A 16,151-nucleotide genomic window follows, 5' to 3' on the forward strand; every position below is an offset into this window, starting at 1 on the left:
TAACAAACCGGGGACCTGCAGTGAACAATAGTTTTTTTCCCACATTTGTACACTTTGGTTTATACTCATTAACATTCACTCCTCTCCATCCCTCCTTTGTTCCACCCATTTCTCCTCCTATCTCAAGCTCTGCCTCTGTTTACTGTTTGCTTCATTAGCATGGAATTGCCTATGCATTTCATGCATTTACATACCTTTTGTTATGAGCACATGTCTAAGACCTTGACTCCTTTTCTTTGGTCAATGGGCGGAGTTTCACCAAAACCTGGAAGCTTCTGAAGGCTTCTTCACCAATCACCATTTACCTTTTCACATATGTTCATCTCAGATTCTGTTATGTGTTGTTTTTTCACATTCCAACCTGTTTTTTTGTCCCAGGTTGTACCATCTTCCACATTCCTAAAGCTTCACTTCATTCACAACACACAGACTTACACAGATTTGTGGGTTTTTTCTCAGAAAAGTGGTTGACACCGTTAAGATGGTTACTTAGCATAAGCAAATGGTTGGCTTAGCTATCATTCTGCCTTGTGGGTAGCAGCTTTTGCTGGGCCACAAGTAAAGCCTTTGTTCAGCTTCAAATCCAGTGCTCCCCAAGATCCAATATGGTCACCCTAACAGGTTTCATACTAACAGATGCTCCCTGCTTGAACCCATGCATCAGCCAAAACAACTGAGTACTTCTGAGCTAGCCCAGTTGTTTCCATCTTGCCAGGATCAAATCTGATTCCATGAAGACATCTTAACACATATTTTTGCAGCTAGAACCATTGTGAATTATTGGCCTGTTTCTGATAATAAGACGACATTAATTTTTAAAAGCTATTCTCAAAAGCTATCTGTAGTGAAGTTGGCACTAATCAAAGTTAATCTTTCAACTGCTGTCCTGTATATGGAAAATTATTACTGATCCTCCACTACTCAGAGATGTTTTTTTCCAGTGTCTCATCTTTTCTAACCACTTAACATTCAATTGGGTAAGTCAGAAGGGTTCTACCTATAACTGGAAGTCTACAGTTTCCATACCTGATTCCTGTAAAGAGGGAACTCATGTTTGCAACTCTACCTAAATTTAGTGCACTTTCTGAGCCTTACTTATTGTAGAAGACTAGTCTGAAGATAAGAGGTAACAGCTGTGTGAACATCTATAAAACAGTTGGTGTATAAGACTTTATTAAGCAGGATGCAAAGGTACTGCTCATTAGAGTAGTCAGGGAGCCTGTCCAGCCCATGGGCCCTTTGGCATAGGTGCTTATTGGTGTGTAAGTAGTATCAACAGAGTACGTTTTTGATTTGTGGTGGCAGGAACCATTGCCCTCTACTATGTTATCCTGCTTCTGGCTATTCAGAACTTCACTATAATATACGTTGATGCCTAGAATTTTGTTGGCACAAGGAAGGAAAATCTTCCAGGAAAGGACATAGTTTTAGGAGAACTGCAGCAGGATACAGTTAGGAAGATGTTCATTTCTGATATGCATGCATTATAAAGCCTTGGAATAAACAAAAAGGATACCAAAATATTTAGGCACGAAGGGCATTAGGTTCTCAATGTGCAGTGAAAGTGAGTAGTAGTTTGGTTTTGAACTCTTGAAAATCACAGTCTTAAAATTTACTTTTGAAGGATTGTTTTTTGTTGTTTCTTTTAATTTTATTGCATTAATTCAAGCCATAGTATGGTGACCTTCAAATGTGCATAGGTTTCCAAGCTGAGGGACAGGATTCAGGAACATTAACTTCAGTAATTTCCAGAATGTATAGGACTAGAGGGTATTCTCAAATTCAATCTAAATAACAAGCAGGAATAGAGTAAAGAAGCAATTACAGGCATACCTTGTTTTATTGCGCTTCGCTTTATTGCGCTTTGCAGATGTTGGGTTTTTTTTACAAATTGAAGGTTTGTGGCAACCCTGTGTCGAACAAGTCTATCGGCGCCATTTTTCCATCGGTTAGCATTTTTTAGCAATAAAGTATTTTTTAATTAAGGTCTGTACATTGTTTTTTTAGACATAATGCTATTGCACACTTAATAGACTACAGTATAGTGTAAACATAGCTTTTATATGCACTAGGAAACCAAAAAAATTCATGTGACTCGCTTTATTGCGATATTCGCTTTATTGCAGTGGTCTGGAACCGAACCCGCAATATCTCCGAGGTATGCCTGTATAGTTGAGCCACAGGCAACTGTGACCACAGTAAGACTGAAATCAACATCCTCAGGGGAGGAATAATCTTAGAAGACTAGCATAATTCTGGAAAAGGGAATTTCTGAAAAAGAGTAAGCTATCAAAGGCCCTAAAGTCAGAGGGGAGGAGATTTTTCCTACCCTGCCTGATGATTGCATATTCAACTATTACAGTCAGGGGGGACAAGGAAGCAGGACGGCAAGAAAATAAAACAGTACAGATAAATGGCAATGGTGTTTCAAGATATAAGCCAAACAGGATCTTTCTGAAACTGTAAATCTAACTCATTGGGAGCCATAACAGGTAAAACATGGGATAGAAGTTAGGAGACCTAGTGGGACATGGAGGAACGAATATCTAAAGATGCAAACCAGGAGGAATTATCTATGTCTCAAGCAGGAAGGTGGTAAGAATTAGAAAGTTTGCTGAGCTCATAGGGAATACTGACAGTGAAAAAAAGACATTCAGAGATACTAAAGTACTTTTTGAATCAATGTTAGCTGCAGAGGATGTTGGGGAGAGTTAAACAAAAGCTGCCCTCTGGGATGTCAAAAGAAATACAGCAATTTAATGCCAGATTACTTCAATAAATAACTAGGTAGAGATGATATATCCAAGGACCTCTAGAATGAAGTTGGCTGAGCATCTAGCTATAATTTGCAAATTCTAGTTAAAATCAGCTAATTTACTTGTGACTGGCAAAATCTGTACTTTGTTTTAAGAAAGGCATGCATTTGAGGGAATTAGATAAAGTGACATAAAGTGAGCAGTTTCAGCACCAAGAAGACTGATTGAAGCAATTATTTAATCATTTTAACAACCTTTAATGTAATTATGGCAAGCTAACAGAGCCCTTATATATTGAAGTTGAGCCTCCAGTCTATTAAAACTCTGAGCATATAAGCAAAGTAATGAAGAACAGCTCACTGACACTGGGTATTTCAGAAGACATTTGATAAATCTTCACAAGGGCTGTAAAGGGAATTGTGTGGCCATGGCCTTAGGCAGTGTACTAACCACATTTCATAAATTCCCTTAGAGATGTGAAATGTAGAAAGAAATGGTGAATTTTCCATATGACAAAGCTTGATTTTGTGTAACCACAAGGACCTAGTCAAGAAAAAGTGATGTCAAATGTTGACCACAGTTTTGAAAAAGGTAGTGAACAGTAAAGGAGCAAAACATGTAGCTAGCACACACTTTTGTTAATGAAGACCAAAGAACTTCAGATGAAACAAATACTAGTAAGTTGGGAAACTGAGCAGCACATAAAATAGCATGTAAATGCCACAGAAGAGCAAAACAGTGGGCTCATGAGTTCATGGACTAGAATGGATTCAAAGTTAATCATAACTAATTGGAAAAAAGACAAATGTCTCACGTGGTTTAGTGAAAGCATCTTCTTGGTGTGCAGCAAAGAGTGAATGAAAGCAGTTCATTTTAAAGAGTTCATATCATATAACTTCATTTATTGTGACCCAGAGCACTTTATTTACTTCTGGTTGTATTTTCCCAAAAGGTATAGCAGGAGTAACGGAGACCTAGAAATGAAAAAAGAAAACAATACCTCTCAAAAAAGTTTTGAAATGCTTTGTTTAGTGAGGGGACATGAAAGAGACAGAATGTGGCAGGAAGAAGGGAGATTAGGGAAGCAGGATCCCTATAATAAAAGGGCCAATCAGTGTAATCTAGTACTAAAAATGTCTCAGTATGTTCTCAACTTGTACATATTTGATGGTGTGTCTCAGCTGGGTGTTTGCTGGTCCAGTACACATCTTAGTTTACAGAATGTCTATAAATCAGGCCAGAGAGCTCATTAGAATTCCATGTGGGTGCTCTAAATATTCTTCACTGAGAGCGCAGCTTTGCAAAGTACAGGAACAATTGGCATTCACTGCAATGGATCCACTGTGGAGGGACTGCTAGCTGAGACTGACTCTGTGACAATATACTAAGGAACCTAAGAATGCTGTCACATACTCTTGGTGGGGAGCTAGTACCTGTTCCATCAGCTGCTGGAAAGAGGCTGCTGCTCCATGGAGCCCGAACGGCATTCATTTAAGTTGAAACAGGCCCCACGGGGTTCTGAAGGCTGTCTTCTCTTTGTCTGCCGCCACCATGGGGATCTGCCAATAGCCCTTGGTCAGGTCCAGGGTAGATATATACTGGGCTGGGCCAACTCTCTCCATCATGTCTTTTACCTGCAGCATAGGGAAGGCATCAAACATTGCAGTCTCATTCACCTTGCGATAGTCAATGCACAGGTGTATTGAACCATCTGTTATTGGAACTACCACCACTGGTCTCCTCCATGGGCTCCAAGATTCTTCAGTAATTCCTAACCTTCTCATTTGGTCAATCTCATGCTTGACTGCCGGCCAGAGATGGCAAGGCAGCCTCCTCCAGTGGTTGAGTATTATTCACCCTGGTGGGGTTTGGATCTAGTGTTTGACACCCTGGGCTTCTCCCAGTACCTCTCTAAACATGTCTCGGAACTCTGCTATCAGGACCCTTAAATTCTCCTGCTGTTCAAGGCTTAATTGGTCATCGATCCCATGTCCCCCCAGGGGGCCTGTTGGGTCCAGGGATATCACGACTTCTTCACCTTCTTCAAGTCTTCCTGGTTCTCTCATCAACCACCCGTCTCATTGGCACCACCTCCGTAACAGATTGATGTGATAAATTTGTTGCCTTTGGATGGGCTTGGTTCAGAGAACCTCATAATTCACTGGTCCTGTGTGCCTTGTCACTTGAAATGGCCCCTGCCACCAAGATAAGAACTTGTGGGAGTTATCAGGGAGTAACACCAACACCCAGTCTCCTACCTGGAGCTCTCTGTCCATGAATTGTAATGCTGCTTCTGCTTCTCCTGACTTTGGCTCAAATTCTTTTGAGTATCTCTTGGGCCTTCCCAAAAGATATTCCCGAAAATAGATCACTGCTTGCGACTGAGCTGGGTCTCTGACCTCTTTTCCCCGTTCCTCACATATAATGTCCATCAACCCTCGTGGGCCCTGACAATAAATCAACTCAAATGGTGCATACCCCATGGAGACCTGAGGTACCTTCCTGATGGAGAAAAGTAGTGGAGGTATTGTGGCATCCCATCCTTGTGGATCCCCTTGTATGCAGGCCAGAATCATCCCCTTCACGGTGCGGTTAAAGTGGTCTACTAAGCCATCCGTCTGTGGATGGTAAATGGAAGTTCGGAGCTGCTTAATCTTCAGGGTTTGGCAAATCCTCTTCAGGATCCTGAACATAAAGTTCTTCCCTGGTCGGTAAGGATTTCCCTAGGAATTCCAGCCCGCACAATCCACTTCAGAAGGGCCCCTGCTATCACGGTGCCTGTCACTGACCTTAGAGGGACAGCTTCAGAGAAGCAAGTGACGTAGTCAATAATTACCAAGATGAACTGGTACCCTGCTCGGCTTTGGGGAAATGGCCCCACCACATGTAGGGCAATTTGGTCAAAGGGGCACCCTGTCAGGAGCATAAGCATGAAAGGGATCTTAGCTGGTTTCACCCCTCCCGTCCTCTGGCACTCAGGGCACTCTGCACAGAACTTCTCCACTATCTTATAGGGAGAGGCCAGGCCAGAAGACTTGCCGCTTCAGGCATGCTTTGGTTTTGTCCTGGCCCAGAGGCCACCCCCCCCAAGGGAAGTGTGTGTGCAACCCACAGCAAGACCTCCCAGTACCTCTGGGGGACTAAAATCTGGCACCTTTCCCCATCTTCCTGGTCCTCCACCCGATAGAAGATGCCCCCTCGAACAGAGGACTCTGTCTCGCCTTCCAGAGGTCCACCCCCCCTTTGTCCTTAGCCAGTTGGGACCGCCAGATATTATGGAACAGGGGTTCTTGTCTTTGCTTTTTCCAGAAGTATCCATTGCCTATGAGTTGTTCCAAATCTAGGTTTTCTCCTCCGGACTCCCGGAGCAAACTGCCCCTGGGTCCTTTTCCCACTCGCCTCTCTTGGTTAGGATCTGGTTAGGACCCGGGGACCTCTTTTGGTTAGGACCCAGGTGACAACCTCCTTCGGGGGAGGGTTTTGGCTACACCCACGGCAATCTCTGCTGTGCAACCCAGCCCTGTGAGCCAAACAAATTGATGCTCATAGGTGTACAAGGCCTCATGGATGCAGACCATGCTCTCAGGGCTCCCCAGATGGGGTGGTGTCCTAGCCGCCTGGGGAGGGTTCAGGATTGAGAGTATTGTCAGGGTTAGAAAGGTTTATTGACTTAACAAAAACACAACTGCGCATAGTAACAAGACAAACAATGACAGACAAGAATAATTCATGTCAGCAACTTATCGGCAGTCCCCTCTGATGCCTGATGTACAACGAGTTTCTCTTTCTGCAAAGCTCAGCGAAGTCCCCGATCAGCACTGTCCGAGAGGTACCAAGAAGGACCCTGGTATTCAGTCCTTGGGCTCCTCGAGATCCATGGGCCCACTGATCCAGGTCAACAGCTAATTAATCCTTTTCACAGAGCTGTATCTTCATTCTGAATGATTTCCGGATGTTTTCGCCAATTTATAGCTTCTGAACTGTGCTGATAACTTAAGCCACTCAGATTCTTTTTACTTCAACTGTCCTTAGACTGACCAATAGCAGTACAAGCCTTGCATTCCTTTGATAAGGTTAATTTTAACTACGCCATAGGGCTTTACTAAAGGCTTTGCTAAATTTACCACATCTTAAACTTGAATTAGGCTCTTAGCAACAACATATAGCTTAATATCTAAACAAATGACAGAAAAACACTTGGTCTAATCTTCATAGAGCCTTCAGCAAGCACCTTTGTCACACAGACATAATTTCCGGGTGTCACAGGCAGGAAGAGGTCTGACCGTATCATCGATGGCTAGCAACCAGTGTTGACAATTGCAGGGATGATGGTGTCCCCCACCCTAACTTCAACCAGGGGCTTGTTGTGGCAGTCTGGCACCTTATGCCAACAAAAGCTGCAATCCATCTTCTCATCATGAGAGTTATCAATAGGCGTCTCAGCCTGGGATCTCTGTGGGCAGAATTCTGGTATACGTGCCCTTTCTCCCTACACCTGTAGCACGCTACCTCCCTGGAGTCCCAGGTCCAGGCTTCCCAACCAGAATTCTGTGCATTTCCCTGCTTCCGCCCCCCCTCTTCCCCCCCCGTTGGCCCTGGCTGAGTCCCCCAGGGTGGGATCCTGTCGTTGGGCCCCCTGGATGATCTCTTCTGGGGGTATCTCCATCTCTTTTAGCAGCAGCATAATCCTTGGCAAGCCGCAGAGCTTCTTCCACCATCTTGGGTTGGTGGCGCCAGACCCACCACTGGTAGCTACTGCTGAGGTCCATCAGAAATTGCTCCAGGCCTATGAGATCCACCACTTCCTAAAGGGTGCAGGTCTTGGGTTGCAACCACTGCTCTGCCAAATCCCTTAGCATCTGCACCAGCAGGCGGGGATGGGCCCCCTCAGCCCCCTTCCAGGCCTGGAACTTTTGGCGGTATGTTTCGGAGGAGATCTCCAGTCGGTACAGTACTGCTCTGTTAAGGACGCGATACGTGGCTTGTGCTGGCCCAGTCAGAAGGGGCTCGATCCGTACTGCCTAGCTGCTGGGGTCCCACTTTGCAGCCGTGGCCGTTCTTTTAAAGACTTCTAAGTAGGCTTCCACGTCATCCTCTGTGGACATCCGGGGAAGCCTGGCTCCATCTCCTTCTCTCCTTAACTACATCTGTTAAGCCTCAGTTCTCTTTTCTAGAATAAATAAGCCTAGTTCCTTCAGCCTCTCCTCAAAAGTCATGTGCCCCATTTTCATTGCCCTCCGCTGGACTCTCTAATTTTTTCACATCCTTTCTTTAATGAGGGCCCAAAACTGGACACAGTACTCCAGATGTGGCCTCACCAGTACCCAACAGAGGGGAATAATCACTTCCCTCGATCTGCTGGCAATGCTTCTATGAATGCATCCCAGGATGCCGTTAGTCTTCCTGGCAACAAGGGTACACTGTTGTTTCATATTCAGTTTATTGTCCACTGTAACCACCGGGTCCTTTTCTGCAAAGCTGATGCTTAGCCAGTCAGACCCCACCCTGTACCAGTGCATGAGATTGTTCTGTGCTAAGTACAGGACTTCACATTTGTCCTTATTGAACCTCATGAACTTTCTTTTGATCCAGTCCTCCAATTTGTCAAGGTCTCTGAATCCTAGCCCTACCCTCCAGTGTAGCTACTACTCCTCCCAGCTTGGTGTCATCCTCAAACTTGCTGAAGGTGCACTTTATTCCATCTTCCAGGTTGTTGATGAAGATATTGAACAAAACCAGCCCCAGGACTGACCCCTGGGTCACTCCACTTGATACCAGCTGCCAACTATATATCAAGCCATTGATTACTACCCTCTGAGCCTGACAATCCAGCCAATTTTATCAGCATTACAGTCCATTCATCCAACCCATACTTCCGTAGCATGTGCTTATGAGCCTAGGATTTTAAGATGAGGAGTTTCAGTATCTCTCTACTGGGTGGTAATCAAAAACTGCATCTTTGCTGCTTGCATGAAATCTGCTGAAAAGTTTATTCGATAAGGACAAAGAAGAAGAGAAGGGAGCAGTGTAGAAGGAATTATTTGGGGTTAGTGTAGACTTATTTTGGGGTTACTTAAAGCATACCTGGTTGAACACTAGTGAAATTCAGTGATCACCTAAGCATGGAAAGAACTACAAAGGTCACTTAGAACAAAGAAGTGCACTGGAGACAAGTGACATGGAAACCGTACCAAGAAGTCAATCTAGGGAGGTTGGGAACTAATACAGATCATACTACATTGAATAGAAAGAAGTCTGAGAATCAGTCATGCCATAGGGACTCATTGGGAAAAATAGGTCAGAAAATACAGATTAATGTACAAGGTGGAAGGGCCAGTGCAGTTAGAGGAGGGGTGGGCAAAATACAGCCCACGGAGCAATTTTGACCAACCTGCAGCAGGTCCATTGACCACCTGCAGCAGGCCCAAGCACAGGGGCACACATCAGGGCTGGGGCTGCTGGACTCCATTTCCTGGCAGCCTCAGCAGTAGTAGCAGCTCCTTCAGGCTGCCAGTGGACCCAGCCACGCTCCCCAGGCACCATGGAGACCCACCAGGGAGCTGTGGGGCAGGCCACTCCACCAGGCAGATGTGATCTAAGTGCTCTGCCTGCGTGGCTCTGGGTGGGGCTCCATGAAGACCCTGCCCCTGCTGGTAGCTTTGTGGGAGGGGTGCTTTGCCGGATGGACATGATCAGAGCATCGTGCTCGCATGGCTCCTGGTGGTTCTCCATGGAGGCCCTGAGATCCTGGGACGGTGTCAGCATGGGGCCTGTGTCGAGGCAGAGCCACAATCTGGTTCCTATGTGCTCCTGCCCGCAGAACCCACACCCATCTCATGGGCGTGTGGGCAACAGATCCTTCCAGCTTCAATTTCCCGTGAACATGCCCCAGCACTCTTGAAAGGATCTTGAAGCATCACAGGTTGCCATGCCACCCTTGTTGAGAGACACTGTTCTAGAGTATGGAATCTTGGCTAGATAAAGTCTTTGGCCTATACCAAAAAATAATACAAAAAATAACCACAACTCCCAGCCTTCCCACGGCCCCGTCCCACATAGGGAGTTTTGGCGAGTTGTTGTGGGAGGAGGGGGGGCCGACCTAGCCATGACACCTCAACAAAACTACCTATGTAGCCTGGAGCCCAAATAATTGCCCACCCCTGAGTTAGAGGCATCACATCATAGACAAAGACAGCAAATCCTCAGAGCATTAGTGCCACTTCCTCTGAAATATTGCATCCACTAAAAGCGTCACATTACCAGAAATGTGTTGATTGAGCTGGAGGAAGGTCAGACTAGAGCAGCAAAAATTATGACAGCAGCTGGAAGATGGCTTCCTCAGGAATGGCCAAAAGATGTAAAGCCACCCTAAGTCGTGTATGTGACCCAGCTGTGCCCCTTAAGGTGAGTTGGGGCTTTGGCTGGGGTTTCTCAACAGCATTGATAGCTCTATGAAAAATGAAAGCAGAAGCAATGAACTCTAGGCAGAATACTGTAATGGTATCTCCAGTAAGATAGGGCTGAAGACTGGAAATGGCTCTTTTATGTAGATGTCAAGAAATGGCATGTAAATGGTGGGAAGAAGACATTCAGTCTAATATTAAGCAGTAGCTAACTCTAGAGCAGTGGTCACTAACACTCCAAGCTTATTTGTTGATCCCTAGAAAAGGTTGTGAGTGCATTGTGTACCACAATGAACTCAAGGGTCCCACCAGCTTAACCTGTATTTTGCAGCAAGCGTCCCTGGTTCTAGGACACATTGAAATTCTGGGGCAATATCTGTTAAAGTAAAATAACATGAAGACAGGACTTCTTATGAAAGCAAACACTAATAATCTTTACAGTGTCTTTACTAACAATCTTTATTTTATGTACTTAACTGGGTAAATAACAGTCATGGAGTCATTTCATAGGGGGACACGGGGAGGCACGTAGCCCCCTTGAGATTGGCCACTGCCAGCTTCTACGGGCAGTCGCTACTTGCTACCCCACTGCCATTGTCGACAGCTTCTGCAGGCGGTTGCTGCTCGTGCCCCGCCACCTCCGGGAGCTTCTGCGGCCAGTCACTGCTTGCCACTCCTTCTTCCCCCGCCCCCCCGCCCACTGCCAATGCTGCTGCCAGCTTCTGTGGCAGGGTTGCCGCTTGCCACCCTTCCACCAACGCCCACAAACTGTGCCCCCCCAGTCTCAGGAGGCACTAATCACCCATGCTTTCATGTCATCTTGTAGACTAAAATGGACATCACTGTATCTTAGTCACATTTGAAAGGTTTTCCATTTTTAAATGGAAGCGGTAGTTATTCAGTATGATTTTGCAGCTATGGGTGTATGGAGGCAGATCTCAGAGCTTTGCTCATCGACAGTCTAACTGGGGGCCACATTCCATTTTCTACTCTAACTGCTTTTGGAGATCATACTTTCATCTTATGCTCTTCTTCAGATGCCATGGAACTCAGATGTTGATCTTTGGTGGCATGAACTAATGAGAAATGCTAGTAAAGAGTGTGAGCCTGAGTGGTGTGATTCTGAGGATGAGCTCTTTATTCTTTACACCAGTGGATCAACTGGGAAACCCAAGGTATGTTTCACAATCATAGAATGATAGAAAATTACGGTTGGAAGGGACCTTAGGAGGTCATCTAGTTCAACCACCTCATCAAAGCAGGACCACACCCAACTATATCATTCCAGCCAGGGCTTTGTTGAGCCGGGCTTTAAAAACCTCAAAGGATGGAGATTCCACCACCTCCCTATGTAATCTGTCCCAATGCTTCGCTACCCTCCTAATGAGAGTTTTTCCAAATATCCAACCTAAAACTCCCTTGCTGCAACTTGAAACCATTGCTCCTTGTTCTGTCACTCATCACTGAGACCAGTGGCTAACAATGGCTTACTCCATCCCCTTTCCCAGCTTCTAGGTCCCAGACATAATTATAAAGGCTTCCCCCCTGAAGGAAGCACTGTATTGCAGTTAAGAAGCTTGCCAACAAGTAGTTACATTTCTGTTTTCTCTTAACCTCTCTTAACTTTGAGAGGTTGGAGATGAGGGCCCATTGGAAGAGGGGTTATGCTTTCCCTGGTCATGTACTGAAGTTCTGCTGCTGGTATTTGTCAGTTGGGCACTGTTCAGACCAGGAATTAGTGTTATGGCTTTGCACTTGGAACACGTCCTGCTGATCATGTATATTCTTCTTACAGGGTGTTGTGCACACAGTGGGAGGATATATGATTTTTACTGCTGCTACCTTTAAGTATGTATTTGACTACCATCCTGAGGACATTTACTGGTGCACAGGTGACATTGGATGGATAACTGGCCACTCCTATCTCACTTATGGACCTTTGGCAAATGGGGCAACCAGCGTGTTGGTAAGTTCTGCACAGGAGCCGGAAACTTCTCCTAGATGTTAAACTGTCATGCTGAGCAGCCTTCCTTATTACTTAAGGCTGCAAACAGATATCATCTTTGTGCTGCCATAAAAATTCTGACAGTGGCAAAAAGCCAAAGCAAGCAGATGTCCAGGCCCTCTGTCATACCGTGAATGCCCAAATTTGTGGGCATGACAATAGGTAGCATAACTTTGTGCTGCTGTTTTGTAGTGTAACTCTTTGTTTTAAGGGGAGAGAACACACGCAGCCTAGAACTGCCTGTGCTCTCCAGCCTCCCCAGGCTGTTGGTCTTGGGGCTGGAAGGACCTGTTTTCTCCGTTTGCAGAGGCATGCCTTAAGTGTTGTTCTGCAGGATTAGGTTCCTGAAGCCCTGGGAGTGGCATGGGCCTTACCCTGCAGGGCAGCAGATGAATTCCATTTCTCCCAGTGTAACAGATCAGCTGATCTACTTCATTTGGTGCCATCTTGTTATAGAGAGTCAGGCTAGAAACAGTGCAATTTCATGACATGCTTTCCTTGGCTTTCATTGAAAAGTCAGCTGGAAGTCAGGGGGCATGTTGCAGTAAGCATTGCCTTGCAAAGTGCTGTGCTCTGTCAAGATACAGAATATGGGCCGAGCACCGTACATGAGACTGGTGTAATAGAGGGAATGGTTTGGTGGATGGTATGAAATCTGAGGTGTTGAGAGGGAGGGATTTTAAGTTCTCCTTAGGAAGGTGTTAGTATGTGTTTATCTTGAGTACCTAAGCAACCCTTGGAGGAGGGGCTAACCTGCTGTCTGAGACTTCTCTGGGGAAAAAGAAGCTGGGAAATCCTTCTGATCCCATTTGGGGTTGTATCCCACCTTGTTTTTATTCCTATCACTTGTTGGTCTTGCTGTGTTGCAACTGCTGTTATTGAGATCATTGGACTACCTTTTGCTATAATAGCTGTCCAAATTACTTAGTGCCCTGTCCTGGGAACCTGTTAAGACCCACAACATGGAGGCAGCAAGATTTGACCAGGTTGGCAGTCTGGCATGGAGCCAATCCACACATGCCCTTTTGCACCTCTCGTGTCTTCCAGGTTCTGGCCCCTGCCTCATTCTGGAAAGTCTTGTAACTTAGACTAGAGCAGAGGTGTCCAACCTTTTTGAATGTGGGGCCGAATCATGAACTCTTTAATCACCCAGTGGGCCAGCAAGCCATATTCATATTTTATCACCCCGCGGGCCGTATGTTGAACAAGCCTGAAATAAGGCAAAGCTAGCATAAACCCCCACCCATGCTCAGCTAGTAACAAACTACAGCAAATGATGTCCTGGACCAGCCATCCCAACAGCTGGGGCCCCCCTTCTGCCTAGTATGACCACCATTTGAAGGCAGCCCCAGAAGATATTTGACAGCCATGTTAAAATATGTGACAAAACCAATGTAGCCAGTGCTCTCATGCAGGCCAACTGCCACTGCTTCCCCAGCCCTTGCCCACACCAGCTACACCACTGCCCAAAGTCTTGGCAGTGCTTGGGTAGGCACAGCTGGGGCCCAGCCAACGCATGACATGGGGGACGGTGGAACTGTGGGAGCGAAGCCAGTTCCCAGCCTGGCAGGGTCTCAGGCCCAAGGCAGCTCCTGGCGGGAGAAGGCCTTGGGGGAACTTGGGCCACTCTGCTCCTCCACACTTCCCTATGGTGAAGGCATATGGCCCGCGGGAGGGTGCAGGCAGCTGCCATGGCAGGAGAGCAGCGCCCGGCCCAGCCGCAGGGAGCAACAATCCCCCTTCCCCCCCAGGCTGCCCCCAAGCAGTGCAGCCTTCACTTGCCCACACAGCCCTGCTCACCATGCTGCCTGGCCACCTGCGCACGCAGCCCCAGTGGCCTCAGCGCTGCAAGCCCAGAGCGCGGGGCCCAGCGGACACCAGCTCCCACCACCTTGCCCTGCGGAGGTCATGTCAGGACCACACCTGCCAAGGTGCCCCTGGAGCTGCCTTGCCGACTGCCTGTGTCGGGCTCTGCGCCCCATTCCCGCCCCACGGCTGCCAAGCCCAGCGGGTCCTAGGAGGCGGGCAGGATGCCGGGGGCAAGGGGCCGAGCCAGAGACAACTAAAAGTGGGTTTTGTCCCCAGCTCCTTCCATTAGGCGCAGCTGTGGCAGCCCCCCCCACCGTGCAGCCCTTGGGGTGGCGACAGGACCCGGCTCATGTGACATGGGAGGTCACGTGAGCCTGGCCCCATGGGGATGAGCAGCTCCCCTCCCCTCCTCCACCCGCCTATCCCAAGTTGAGGGACCTCGGGCCACAGAAAATGGTGGGCCATAAGTTGGACAAGCCTGAACTAGAGCTACAGCAGCAGATGGGGGTTGGAACTTGGCAGAGAGCCCAGAAGCACCTCTATGCTGAAATAGTAGCTATGAGGAAAGCATAAGACACTACCCCAGTGTGTGGGGGGGAAGAGGGGTTGTGTTTTCCCCGTCCTTCAAGGTGGAATTTGTTGTTGGGAAAAGCAGAGACCAGAAGAATATTTCCTCATTTTTGTTTTTCACAGGTACAATTACTTTTATGGCTTCATGGGTAAATATCCTTCCCACCCCAACACAGCTGTCTTTCATCTATCATACCATTCCTGCCCAGCCAGTCACATCTGCAGGGCTTGTTCAGCGTGAGAACTGTTCAGAGTATCGGAGGTTGGCTTCTTGCCTCTAAACAGGCCTTATTCCTTCACACTGCCAGGTGGGCCAGTGCTTGTCAGTATCTAGGGCATGGAGGTCACTGCTCCATGGAGGTGGTGACCTTTCCTCTCACTCAGTATTCTTGCTGTTTTCCTCTGTACAAGCAGTCGTAAACCTAGAGAATGCAGGATTAAGTGAGGCACTCCCAGCACCCTGTCCAGGTCAAACATGCTACTTCCCTGAGCTCTGGTCTGCCAAGGAAGATGCAGGAAGTAGAACTAGGGAGGAGTTGTGCTGACCAATGTCTCATGCTTAGTTTGAAGGTGTTCCCACCTATCCAGATGTCAGCCGAATGTGGAACGTCGTTGACAAATACAAGGTGACCAAGCTCTACACTTCACCCACAGCCATCCGAGCACTTATGAAGTCTGGAGATGAGCCTGTCAAAAAGTAAGCACAGCTCCTTGGTTGGGGGTGCATTCTAAGCTCTAATAGCACCAAGCAGCCTGGGAACATGTGGGACTCCAGAGTTCTTAAAGTTCCTGCCCTTCTCCGAGCATGAAGGGTGATGGGTTCGCAGCAGCAATAGTTGAGAGGAAACAGGTGAGCAGGAAGTAGTAGTACCCTTTTATCCACAGTGTGGGGATATGAGGAGAGGTGGGGCTAGAGCTCACAGAAGATACTACTAAGGCAGGGAATTCTCTAGTCAAAATGCAGGGAGGGAGACATACCCACCAATGCAAATGTACATTTGAAAAATCCCCTTGAACTTCAGTTGCTTGTAAGTAACTTGTATAATCTAGGGCAGGGGTGCTCAGCCTTTGGCTCAGGGGCCAGATCCAGCCCATGATGCTGTGTCAGTCAACCTGCAGGGCTCCCCATTGGTCTAGAAATTTGGCATTGGGTGCAGTGCCAGCACTACCTAGATACCAAATCTCCAGACCCTTGCATGCTGGATCTAGTGCTCAATCCCAGTGTATAGCACTGGGTAGGAGTGGCACTGGGCCCCAATTCTGGTGTGCAGGGCTGGGAGGAGGTGATGCCAGGAATCCTAGGATGGAATCCTGGCAGGCAGGGGGCAGGAGAGGGCAGTTCTGGGCCCCCAGGGCTTGATTCAGCCTGCAGATGGGCACCATGCCCCCCATCTGGCTAAAAGGTTGAACACTACTGTTGTAGGACATTCCTAGGTAATTTGGAAGGACAGAGCTTTTCAACCCCCAAAATCCAAACCAAGACAGGGAAGTGGGGTATGGGAAAGAAGAGTTTTTGCATCCTGAGTATTCCATGTTTACAGCCAGCCTCTCATTTCCAGACAGACTGTAGGATGAAGGGAGCAAAAATCTTCCTTAAGCTTTGTTCTA

The 16,151-nt window shown here is 47.1% G+C and overlaps 1 protein-coding gene across 2 annotated transcripts in view; it reads left to right on the forward strand.

Moving 5' to 3' along the window:
- ACSS2 (acyl-CoA synthetase short chain family member 2) overlaps positions 1–16,151 on the forward strand; it is a 114,102-nt gene that overhangs the window by 86,445 nt on the left and 11,506 nt on the right. For both annotated transcript variants that reach the window (XM_090064263.1, XM_090064264.1), the window contains 3 exons: positions 11,197–11,334; positions 11,955–12,125; positions 15,107–15,240. In XM_090064263.1, coding sequence (XP_089920389.1) covers positions 11,197–11,334; positions 11,955–12,125; positions 15,107–15,240 — 443 coding nt within the window. The remainder of the gene's footprint in view (positions 1–11,196; positions 11,335–11,954; positions 12,126–15,106; positions 15,241–16,151) is intronic.

Source organism: Crocodylus siamensis, chromosome 10, assembly GCF_052110815.1.
Source record: "Crocodylus siamensis isolate JL-2025a chromosome 10, ASM5211081v1, whole genome shotgun sequence".
In the NCBI taxonomy this organism is placed as follows: Eukaryota; Metazoa; Chordata; order Crocodylia; family Crocodylidae; genus Crocodylus; species Crocodylus siamensis.